Source organism: Clupea harengus, chromosome 15 (assembly GCF_900700415.2).
Source record: "Clupea harengus chromosome 15, Ch_v2.0.2, whole genome shotgun sequence".
Classification (NCBI taxonomy): Eukaryota; Metazoa; Chordata; class Actinopteri; order Clupeiformes; family Clupeidae; genus Clupea; species Clupea harengus.
In genome coordinates, this window is record NC_045166.1 from 10,356,593 (window position 1) to 10,368,777 (window position 12,185).

Below are 12,185 nucleotides of genomic sequence, written 5' to 3' on the forward strand. Positions count from 1 at the left end.
AAACCTGAAACATGGAAGGTGTTCGCTCCGCATCAGTCGATAAAGATTGCACCAGAGAGAAATATTAAGGCGGCTATTAGTAAAATGTTCATCTCATCTGTGTGACTTATTCAAATTAAGTTTACATTTTTTGTGACAGCGCTGCATTTTTTAAATACCTCTCCAAGGAAAAACATGTGTATAGTTTGTAGACTTTTAAGAGAGTTTGAGGTATATTTAATTTCAAAAGCAATTCTAACACCCAAGACACTGTATTTATAAGCAGTATTCAAATAGATAAAAAATGTAAGACTACTTACTAATGGCCCGAATATTTCCGGTCTGTCCTTCGAGATATAACTCATAATGACCTAATCAAAAGCTTTCCGCTGGTCTGTCTTCCTGGGGTAGTTGATACACAGGCTACCGAGACCATGAGTAGGGAAACTATTTTTTAACTCTCAGATAACTTTATAAAACAGTTAATATACTGTAATCATTAGGCTGCCTTGAAATTTCGTCACTGTCAATAAGGTGTGTGCTATCTTATCTTTAGATCTGATTATGTGGGCTGTTTTTAATGCTTACATTTGTAGTAGCTTTTTTACGTATCTGCAACACGTTTTTGCATTAGTATTTATTACATAAATTAATTAAGCATGAAGATTTACATTTACAGTAAAAATACATACGTTTTAATTTTTAATGGTGAATTGCCATGGTCTACAGGATGATCTGACAAGTGTACTGTAATGTGCTGGACAGCACGACTGACTTAATAATCGACCCATTCACTGCCAGGTTGTTGCACTAGGGGAGGTAACTGACGGGACGACTGTCACAGTGATGGCCGGCAATGACGAGAACTACTCGGCAGAACTGAGGAACGCCTCTGGAGTTATGAAGAACCAGGTTGCTCGTTTCAACGACCTCCGCTTTGTGGGAAGGAGCGGAAGAGGTCAGTCCAACACACCAAACTCATTTACACTCGTGCCGGCCACACTTCCAAACAGAGTTCGACGCCATATTTGACACTGCACTAACAGGACTCAAACGTCTATCAAGGTGTTCATAAAACAAATTAGGAAGACACCAAATTAAGAGATACATAATCTTAGTGTAGTACACAAACGAAACAGAACATTTCAGAGAGAAGTCATCTCAGTGCAGAAAAACAAATTATTGAGGTAACTTAAATGTAATAAATTATAACAACCTGGACAACCAGTCCATTATGTCAAGTTGCATCATATCGGAAGGCAACTGTTCCCATATGCGCTGTGTGTCTCCAGTCAATCAATCCATTATCAGACATTAGAGATATCTATTACACAGGGTCAATCGGGATTTCCCTGCTAACATATACTGGGAAAGCGAACACATGCTGACACGTAATATAATAGAATATTAACAATGTGATTTCATCGGCATGAAATTCAGAGCCAAAATGGCCCTGTTCTTGAGCCACGGCCCATGCTTAAGACCAGTGTCGTAAAAAAAAAAGTTTGAAATGGTGTTGAAGGAATCTGAGTCATTAGCGCCTGTCCTGTGCTGGCAATCCAGGCAGAGTTCAGAGGAAGTGATGAAACATGATGTAACAGGCCTGGCAAGCACAGTCAGCAGCATCCCTTACGTGTTTTATTTCGGTTCTTGAGGCAAGAAGTAAAACTGGCAACCTAATGTATAGTCCTCAGAGGATTGTTGTAGGCATAGTTACAATTATAAGGTCTTGGCGTAAAATATTCATGACTGAGATGTTTGAGGAGCTTTGTTTGCTGCAAATTCTAAAAAGATGTATGGAAAGACATTTTACAAGTCCAGCAACAATTATGGGTTGAATAAGATATATTATTATATACAAGACAAATATATTATCACGTACGGTAGATCAATCCAGAATTGAAATAAAGTGAAACAAAGTTAATTCATCAGGCTGGAAGTGTTGATGGATTCATATTAACACACCAGTGATAGTAATTAAGGGTCACACCAGGTGACTCTAGGAGGGACGTTTGTTTTTATGTTCCCAAAGGCATGGAGTCACAAAGTGACAGGGACCATTCCCTGAATAACTCCTCATCTGTTTGCCCCGCGGATCAGTTACAGGCCTGTCTCACTTACCTAACCTCATCACAGGTGCTGAGACAGGGAGGGTGCATGCTAAGGAACACGTTCATTTTACTCATTTAATAAGATTCGGGGGGGGGGGGGGGGGGGGGGGGGGCAGGATTGCACACATATGGGGGTGATACGGGGGGGGGGGGGGGCAGGATTGCTTTTGGGGAATGTCAGCAAGCTACCATTTGTATTTTTGCAGTGGTTACACAGACTCAGGACTCAGAAAGAACATCAGTGTGTGAACATCTAAAGGTTTCGAAATGTAAGGGCAGAAAAAGAATCAAATCTAATAGAAAACAGAAAAAGAGGTAGCAGGAATAAAGTGTGTGGGTCATTTTTTCTCTCTATCACAATTGACTCAGACAGCCATGATGGAGCAAACACAGTTTCTTCACAGCAATGATCATTGTAACACGCATTTACTTTAAGTATTCTTGCTACCTCTTTGAATTAGATCCATCTAAAGCAGTGGACTCTGTGTACACTGTGATTCTATTTGTTTGCTCACACACTACAGATTTGCTCACACACTACAGCCACCCATTGTGGTGTTCAATTAAGCCTTGAGGTGACCTGTATTGTAATGTTAGAACACATAAAGCGTCTGGAGAAACTTGTACGACCTTTCCCTGAGCGGTTCAAAGAAAAGACGACCCCCGTGGGAGGACAAGAAAGGTCACAGAGCTGTTTCGGTTTCCATGTCTCTATCGGTGTGACAGTGTGTAGGCCTCTGTCTCCACATAGGAAGTGAGACGAGTGTAGGCAGAGGTTTAGAAATGTATAGCCTGATATGAGTAAGGCGTTATCAAAAGCTATTTTGAGCAAAAACGGTTTCTTCAGAAGTTTCTGCTTGTCTGACCCATGGGGATGGGGGAAGGCCTGCTAGGGGGGGGGGGGGTGGTGATGACAGAGAGCATGTTCAGTTTGAGAGGTTGCAGATGTTGTTGGTGTTGTATGTGATATTTTATATTTATTTAATATTCTGGTGAATGTATTTTTGTAGCAAATCCTGACATGTGTAAATGTATGGCTTGGCTGTGAAAAAAAAATGGGTTGATAATTTATGCCTTTACTGCGCAATATTAATTCAAAATATTAAAAGAAAGAGTATTTATGAATAGATATAAAAAATGAGAAATAATCCATACTGTCTACATCCCCGGACAAAGACTGTAATCTGGCCCATATGTAGAATGTTGTGGATAAGAATAAGAAAGACATTTAAAGAAATAACATTTTTGAGTTTTGGAAAGAGCATTTGGTCCACATTCTAGACATACCAGCTCAGCCAATCACAGGTAAATAAAGAGTACCTAACAGCCAGCGAGAACCTTACAATAAAAAGACATTTAAGTAATAAGTTGTCTGTCTTTAGTAAAGACTTGCCCAACAGTGTGTGGCATTAAGGCTTACAGTACAAGCAGGCTGCCAGCTGTTGTCATAGCATTCCTCCCACCACTTCCTGTCTCCACAAGTGGCCAATCACAGACGTGAGCCGAGACCCATCAGGCTCCCCTATTAATCCCCTGCATTCCCGCGCAAAGCCTGAGGAGACGGCTTACAACCGTCTGGGATCGTCGTTAAGGACCTGCAAATGGCCTGATGAACCAAAGTTATGACTTCAAACCGCCATCTGGGCTGGGCTGTGCTGTGCTGTGCTGCACTGCTACCTGTGCTCTGGTACAGGGCTGATTTGAGTCCTTTAAATGTATTTCTCTCCCTTGTTTCGAGAAGGCACAAGGGAATAAATGTAATTCAGACTGAATATTTTACTACAGGATGTGAAAGACAGCCCCCAAAGTGTGTATCTAGAAATGTCTAAACGGTTGTGTATGTTTGTGTTGTATGCATGTCTGTGTGTGTGTGTGTGTGTGTGTGTGTGTGTGTGTGTGTGTGTGTGTGTGTGTGTGTGTGTGTGTGTGTGTCCTTTTTGCATGTGTGTGTCCACAGGCAAGAGCTTCACCCTGACAATTACAATATTCACCAACCCGCCGCAAGTAGCAACCTACCACCGGGCCATCAAAGTCACTGTGGACGGACCGCGCGAGCCAAGACGTGAGTAACTAATTCTGAACTCACAATAAGAGCATGAGGCCGGACTCCACTGCGGATTCAGCAGTGGGTCAGTTCTCCAATGGCGTTGGGTCAGTGCGGTAACCACGTTGTCATTTCAGTCAGTTCATGGTATGGGTTTATGGGCAGATGTTTGGAGTGTTGTGTAGACTGGCCAGGGATACTTGCCGCAGACCGCAACCGGTTGTTCTGTGAAGTCACTGAGGTAAAGACATTTGGAGGTTTCTTTTTGCTTTCGGTGCGATAAATAGATATTTTTAGAGTAAATGGGTTTATCTGACTCGTTAATACACTGGTGAAGCAGCAACGAGACATTGCCAGAACTCACTGGTCGTTAAATTTCTCTGTGTGTGTGTGTGTGTGTGTTTTGCTTGTTATATGCAGTATAAATATTTGCATGTGGTTTGTTGTCTTGAGCTCGTAAGAATGGCTCCTGGAAAATATTTCTGAACCCTCCGACATGAAGTAGCAGTCTCTGCTCATCTATCGAACATCTGGATGGCTTTGACAGCAGACGCGGCCCTGTTGTTATAGATTAACTTAACTAGAGGTCCCATACTGGAGCAGTTTCTTCAGAGGCTCCAAATGGGTAGCATTGTGCTAGCATCAGCCACTTTTAATGGGTCATATAAAACACTCGGAGGACGAGAGAGGAAAAAAAAAAAACTTCTCCTCGCCATATCCGTCAGTGCCAACTGGTCTGGCAAGCAGCTGTTCGACTTTTATTCATAAAAATATATTCCCGTTTCTGGCACGGGAATCAACCCTATCACATCACTAACAAGCTTCTTTTCTCTCTCGTGCTCTCTCTCTCTCTCTCTCTCTCTCTCTCTCTCTCTAAAGTTGCCTTTCAATGAACACACACATATGGCAGTGATACGGAGACACTTTGACACAATGGGCCCTTTGGTTTATTGTATTCAAATGCCCCCTAGCAGTGACGGCTCCACGTCTTTGATCTGAGCAAACTTCCTGTGTTTCCGCCCCATGTTGAAGCGTGGGTTGGGAATGACTAACAGACAGATACCTTCCATGGTGCTCAGTCATCGTAATGGCAAACAGGAGATTTTCTTGTTGTTGTTGATGCCGCCGTATTGTTTTGTACGGGGCTGACTGTTCACAAGAGTTATGCCTGGTATAACCAAGCACACAGTCATTGTGTTCTACTACATTTGTGTAACATTACAATTATGATCCCTGTACAAACCTGAACTTGGGAGCCATAGGTTGGCTTTGTTAGGCTACCGGTGTCCTCCATTTCCGCATAATCATGTTCAGATTCAAACCCTTCATCTGTTGCCATCACTCATCAATACACTTGGAGACACATGGAAACATACAAACACATCAGTCCACATAACAGCTTTTGAGAGTGTGTGAGGGCGTGTGTGAAAGGAACAAACTTCTTGGACTAAAGCAGGATTGGCTTCGTGGCAAATAAACAGAACAGAAAAAAAAACGTGAGAATATGGATTACCTGCAGGACTAGTGTTAATGATGCTGATTTTCACTTACACACACACACAGACACACACACACACACACACACACAGACACACACACACGCACACACACATGCACAGTGTTACTAATACACAGTCATCTCACAAAATCACACCGCTAATAAGAGGTCATTGAGCTAGCAAAACACAGGACCCCTTTAAATAAAGTCACATGTCCAGCTTAGGGGAAAGCTTGCTGAAACGTGCTGATATTATCCGGCAATGGTTCATTAACGAATCCCGCTCATTAAACCACCATTTGGTGTTATTGAGAGGCTAATTAAGGAGGAGGCCCCCTGACACGACCCCAGAGTGGGGAAATACTGACAATGAAAACACTATGGGTGTCAAAACCCCAGCCTCCATTTTCCTCTCTAGCCTCGCCACTAAGGATACGATAATAACTAGCCGCGACACGATCTTTGTTGATATTAGAAAGGGAAGGGCATAGTGGCGGGGTCAGTCTCCTGAATTGTCCTTGTTTGTGTGTGTGTGTGTGTGTGTGTGTGTCTATGCCATACACTGTGTGCCATTTTCTGAATACTGGATTTCTGGAGATTTCTCTCGGGTCTGGGGCACAGACGTGGCTCTCCCTGTGCGCCGGCCAGCATGCGAAGCGTCCAGGGCAGGAAGTGTGTTATTAATGTGTTTATGTATTTAATAGCTCCTGATGGCTGCCATATGAGTCGTAGAGGATGCAAGCAGCCATACGAGCCCACCAAACATGTTTCTTTTTTTTGTAATAAAAAAAGACGAGCTGGGGAGGAGAGTTCGGAGCGCGAAGAGGGGGGTGGGGGACACACAAAGAAGGTGTTGAAATTCGGGTGCCGGGAGTTAGAGTAACATCTGCACACAAGTGGCCCAAAAGTGGTGACAGTTTTTACATTTCTCCTGGCCCACCCACTGCCCTCTCTCTTGTTGTCTGATTGGCAAATACGTGCTAATACATTTATCTTGTTTTATATCAGTTCCTGAATGTGTATGTTACAGGGGAATTGGTCCCCTGTAGCTGCGCTGTTGCAGTCAGAGGGAGAGGCTGTTATATGGTTTTGTTTTGACTCCCCCCCCCCTTTCGGCAGGTCCTTTCGTTTCTGTGATTAGCAGTGAGGTCAGCTCCTGTGGTTAGCATTGTGCTTAATGAGATGACAGCTTTGCCTTAGCCTGCGGTTTGCCACTGTGTGCATGCATGTGTGTGCACGCGTGTGCTTGTGTGAGTGTGTGTGTGTATGTTTATGTGTGTGTGTGTGTGTGTGTGTGTGTGTGTGCACATGAGTGCACAGCTGTGGACAGGGACGTGTGTGTGTGCTTCTGTGTGTGTACGTGTGTGTGGGTACATGTGTGCACAGGTGTGGACTTGGACACATGTGTGTGTGTGCGTGTGTGTGTGTGTGTGTGTGTGTGTGTGTGTGTGTGTGTGTGTGTGTGTGTGTGTGTGTGTGTGTGTGTGTGCATGTGTGTGTGTGTGTGTGGCCGGTTACCCATGGCGCACTGGTTTTTGGAGCGGACCCTAATAACGCTCATTAAAAGTCATTTCAGCTAATAGACTGGGTGGGGTCGGTAAAACTAACACACTTCAGCTGGGACTGCGTGTGATTAGGCATTCAATGCAAGACTGTCATGCGCCACTTTAGTATTTATTCACTCACTCAATAGTTCAATTGGCTCAGACAAATCTCGAGTTGCACAAGGCAAGCCCAGAGTTGATCTGTGGAAAATCAACAGCAAAATGGAGAGAGAGAAGGGAAAAAAAACAACTTCAACTCGTGGCCAGACTTAATTCGTGGATGTCGTTGTTAACATTAACAGTTTTTTTATTCAAGTCATTGCTGTGATTTATACACTAATAGATGTTGATTTAAAGGCATAATGTTGCTGTTTTCTTGTGTGCTGGGTCATAAGGGGATATAATTGATATAAGCCTCAATGTCAATTTCAGCAGAGAGTTTGGGAAGGATACCAATCTTTTTTTTTTTTTTGGAACGCGCCGCCATGAATTCTTCCATTCTGTTTCTATCATATCATAAAGAACAGTTGCATAAGTGCTCTCAGGGAGAGAAAAAAGTGTTGTAGAAGAGAGAGCCAGGAAAGAGAGAGCGATTTAGATTTGAAACTCTGAATTCTGACCTGTTTATTAAAGACAAAAAAAAAGAACAAAACTTTCAGTTTTTCCAAATCCTAAGAAAACTGAGGTGCTTTGGTCCCCTAACATACACACACACACACACACACACACACATACACACACATACACACACACACACACATACATACATACACACACACACAAATGCGCTTTGCCCTTTCAATATGATATGTAGTATGTATATGAGCAAGCTGAAAGAAATGTAAGAACGTTCCAGAAGAACCCCTGGGCCAATCAGTGGAGCCGCTCAGTTGCTCAGGGTTCCGTGAAGGAAGGCCTCCTGGTGCCAGGAATAAAAAGTAGCCACCACTGCCGTCGCTCGGCTGGGCACAAGGGGAACCAGCAGCCAGATCAGACCCGGATCTGGCTCAACGTCCATGGCCATGACCGGAATATGCAGCTATGACCGGAATAATCAGCAATGAGTGGGAATAAGCAACTATGAGTGGGAATATGCAGCTCTGAGTGGGAATATGCAGCTATGAGTGGGAATAAGCAGCTATGAGTGGGAATAAGCAGCTATGAGGTTGAATAAGCAGCTATGAGGTTGAATATGCAGCTATGAGTGGGAATATGCAGCTATGAGTGGGAATAAGCAGCTATGAGTGGGAATAATCAGCTATGAGTGGGAATAATCAGCTACGAGTGGGAATAATCAGCTATGAGTGGGAATATGCAGCTATGAGTGTGAATAAGCAACTATGTGTGGGGTGGCTGGCTGCTTTGTGCTTTTGGATCCTGCCTCTGATTCTGATCCATAACCTTCCATCCATGCTGGGACAGCCCCGGGGAAGAAGCCCTGCGCTGCGCTGCACTGCCAGTTAGACGGCTTTAACACGATCAGGGAGATGACAGAGAAGTAGGCCTGTGGTCTAAAAAAGGGCCTCCTTGTATTGTGTGTGCGTGTGTATGTATGTGGGTGTGTAAGAGTGCATGTGTGTGTGTCTGTGCGCGTGTGTGTGCACATGTGTGTGTGTGTGTGTGTGTGTGTGTGTGTGTGTGTGTGTGTGTGTGTGTGTGTGTGTGTGTGTGTGTACCCTTTCCCGGCCTGGCTAACTTCCCTAACACTGAAATGCACAGACCACACAGATGCCTGGCAAACCTCCATAGTGCTCTGGCTCTCACTCTCGTCTCTCTCTCTCGTCTCTCTCTCTCTCTCTCTCTCTCTCTCTCTCTCTCTCTACTTCTTCCTCTCTCTGTATCTTTCTCTCGCTCGCCTGCTCGTTCTCTTTCCCTTCCCACTTTCCGGCTCCTTCTCTCCACTTACACCGGCTTCTGATGAAGAGGGCGCCTGGCTGTCACCCATGTCTTTTTTTCGCACTCTGCTCGTCACTCAATATCACCTTTTTAACCCTTTCCTGTGCCAGAGGAGAGGCAGTTTCAATTTCAAAAAGCTTTTATGAGGATGACAAATGTCCATATTCGTATTGCACAAAGGATTTACACGATATGTAACAAAAACAAACAGTTATGGAGAGATAAATATTTGAACAAAAAAAGGGGGTGTGTGTGTGTGTATGTGTTTATGCTTATGACTTCCTATGACTCTATAAATCATCATAGTCAAAGCAAACAAAGTTAACTCCTCAGTCTGCTAGTTTGTTCCTTAGTATTACCACACAGCCTTGAGGTATGTTCAGGACACTGCCGGCTCTAAGATGAAAACATCAAACAAACCAAAGTTAATCTATTTGAAAGTGCGCTCGCCCCTTGTTATTCCCATTAGCTGCTACTAGACAGGTATGAGGTAATTTAGAAGTAAGTGAGAAGGCGTGAGTCGTTAGCTAGTTATCCACATAATAGAGCTAGTGTTATTTACAAAGGAGGTGAGTATGCAAAGCAATACATTTGGCCTGATGTGACTCGAGGCACCAGACTTGAGATTTAATCTCAAGGCATTTGTCATTACATTAATGACACATTTTAATTAGAGAGCAACAGCCTGTTTGTCAGCTGTCTAGTCATGTTTAGTATCTCTTCAGGTCTATGAGGTAACTGCTGAAGATTTTTTATTTTTTTTTGCTGCAATGACTTAGTTCTTCCTTGTCGTGATTAAGCTCTTATCTGCTGCCGTCGATCCTATCATGAACTAGTGTTGATAACTGATTCAGATCCTTCCAAAGCCTGCCCAACATCTGGTGCACGTATCTGGCCCCTTCCGCTTAGTCACTGGGCTAAGGGAGGCTTGAACGGGAAGTGGAGGCTAATCAAAAAAAGTCAAAGACCGTCGTCTCAGCAACGATGGGAGTTCGTTTTGGAGGGGGACAAGGGGCTTTCCCCTCCGGTGATGATATCAGCTGGTTTTGTGAGCTGTGTAAATACCTCGAGTCACTCGAAGCACGTGGGATAGTGTACTGTACTGAACGCTGCATTCCAATAAAACAGCTGAGGTGTGTGTTTGGCACCAGATGCTGTCTGGGGGTGTGACTGAAGTGGAGCGAAAAGAGGAGCATTCATGTCAGTATAAGCTGTGGGCTAGATGACTCATTAAGGGGATTTTTGGCCTATCTTGGTCGTCCAAATGCACATTTAGCTTTCAGTGTCCAATTGTGCTGTATTTTAAATGCAAAATATGAAGATAATGTATGTATATCTGAACATATAGCCATACACATATATTGATTTCTAAAAGCCCAACAGTCATTACATACATTTTCTTTTAAACTGTTATGTATTTATTTGTTATTGTAAAAACTTACCATTCATTTGAAATAGATTTTTTAAAGTGTATTATTAGCTCACTGAGTGTGCAGCATTTAAAAAATACCACAGAAATGTCACCAAACGCTCTTCTTTGGTATTTTGCAGCGTCTTTCAGCACATAACACGTTTGATGGGTTGTTATATATTCATATACGGCAATACATTGTTTCTGTTTGTATTTATTGGTCTCCAGTTTCCTTCCTGTCTCAGTTTTGAGCTGTGTGATAAAGTATCCTATCCAGTCCAGCACAGCCCCCCCCCCCCCCCCCGCCCCCCAACCCCTCAGACAGACTGCTTTAGCATGCAGCCCACAGGCCAAAGGATACTCCTGGTGCATATACTCTGATATATTTATGCTCTCTTAATTTACTGTTGATCGGGGTCCGCTGAGTCTCACAGCAAAGAAGCATCTCTTTTCATACCCAGGAAACAAGGAGTAACAGAGAAGTTCTTTGTTCGAGTAAGAGCTCTTTTTTTCTGCCCTGCATCGCAGGCACAGGGAAGTGTTTTTGTGAAATGTTGTTGAGGCGCACCTGAATTGCCCTGGTTTGAATTGCCCCTGGAGCATCACGTACATAATGTACACATCACACATCATATTAGATTTTATTTTTATGAAGTGTTTGGTTAAGCAAGTGCTCGTATTGTAGTAGTTATGTATCAGATCACATGTAGACTGGGAAGGTAGCTGTAATTGGACGACAGTAAACATCACCCATAGTTATAGTTATAGTTATAGTTATGGCTCCCCCATCTCTCTCTCTCTCTCTCTCTCTCTCTCTCTCTCTCTATCTCTCTCTCTCTCTGTGTGTGTGTGTGTGTGTGTGTGTGTGTGTGTGTGTGTGTGTGTGTGTGTGTGTGTGAAAGGCGGTGAAAGTCAGCATCTATAGGCAAATTTAACGAAGCATCTCTGTTCCCATGAAAAGCCCTCCCCCTCCCCGCCTGCTCCTGTTGTGCCAGTTGTGTCTCTTTGTTCTTCCGCAGACTCAGGTTAGCTGGGAATCTGGATCGGGCACCGTGCTCCGTGCCAGCTGGACGGTGGCCAGGTTCAGCGGGCGTTTCTCTGCCTGCGCTGTTTGATATTTACTTTACGGTCCTTTGAGGGGAGCCGGTGTGGGGGAGCCAGCCAGACAGACAGACAGACAGACAGACAGACAGACAGACAGACAGACAGACAGACAGACAGACAGACAGACAGACAGACGAGCCCAGCACAGCAGAGCTGTTTTAATGGCTGCTCAGAGGGCTGGGTATACCGGGGCCTCTACATTCTTTTCTCCTCTCTCTCTCTGCCTTCTTTCTCTCTCCTTTCTTTCCTGTCTTCTTTCTTTCTCTTCTCTCTATCTCTCCCTCTTTCTCTTTCTCTCTCTCTTCCCCTCTCTCTTCCTTTCTCTCCGCTCTCTCTTGTTCTCTGTCGGCGCTGAAAGGGACTTAGTGCACCTGTGGGCCTTTAAATAGCCAGGCTGGAGGGATATGTGGGGCCGGTGTGTTGTTGAGGGTTTTATATGTGTGCGTGTGCCTGCTAGTTTGTGTGTGTGTGTGTGTGCGTGAGAGAGAGAGAGTGTGTGTCTGTATATGTGTGTGTGTGTGCCTGCTAGTTTGTGCATGTGTGTATGTGTGTGTGTGTGTATGTGTGTGAGAGAGAAAGAGAGAGAGAGTGTGTGTGT

At 44.0% G+C, this 12,185-nt stretch overlaps 1 protein-coding gene across 1 annotated transcript in view; it reads left to right on the forward strand.

Annotated features, from left to right (window-relative positions):
* The window catches only part of LOC105897746 (runt-related transcription factor 2-like), a 40,691-nt gene that overhangs the window by 18,779 nt on the left and 9,727 nt on the right, over nt 1-12,185 (forward strand). Inside the window, exons 3-4 of the mRNA XM_042709913.1 lie at nt 781-937; nt 4,048-4,152. Of these exons, the coding sequence (XP_042565847.1) occupies nt 781-937; nt 4,048-4,152 (262 nt within the window). The remainder of the gene's footprint in view (nt 1-780; nt 938-4,047; nt 4,153-12,185) is intronic.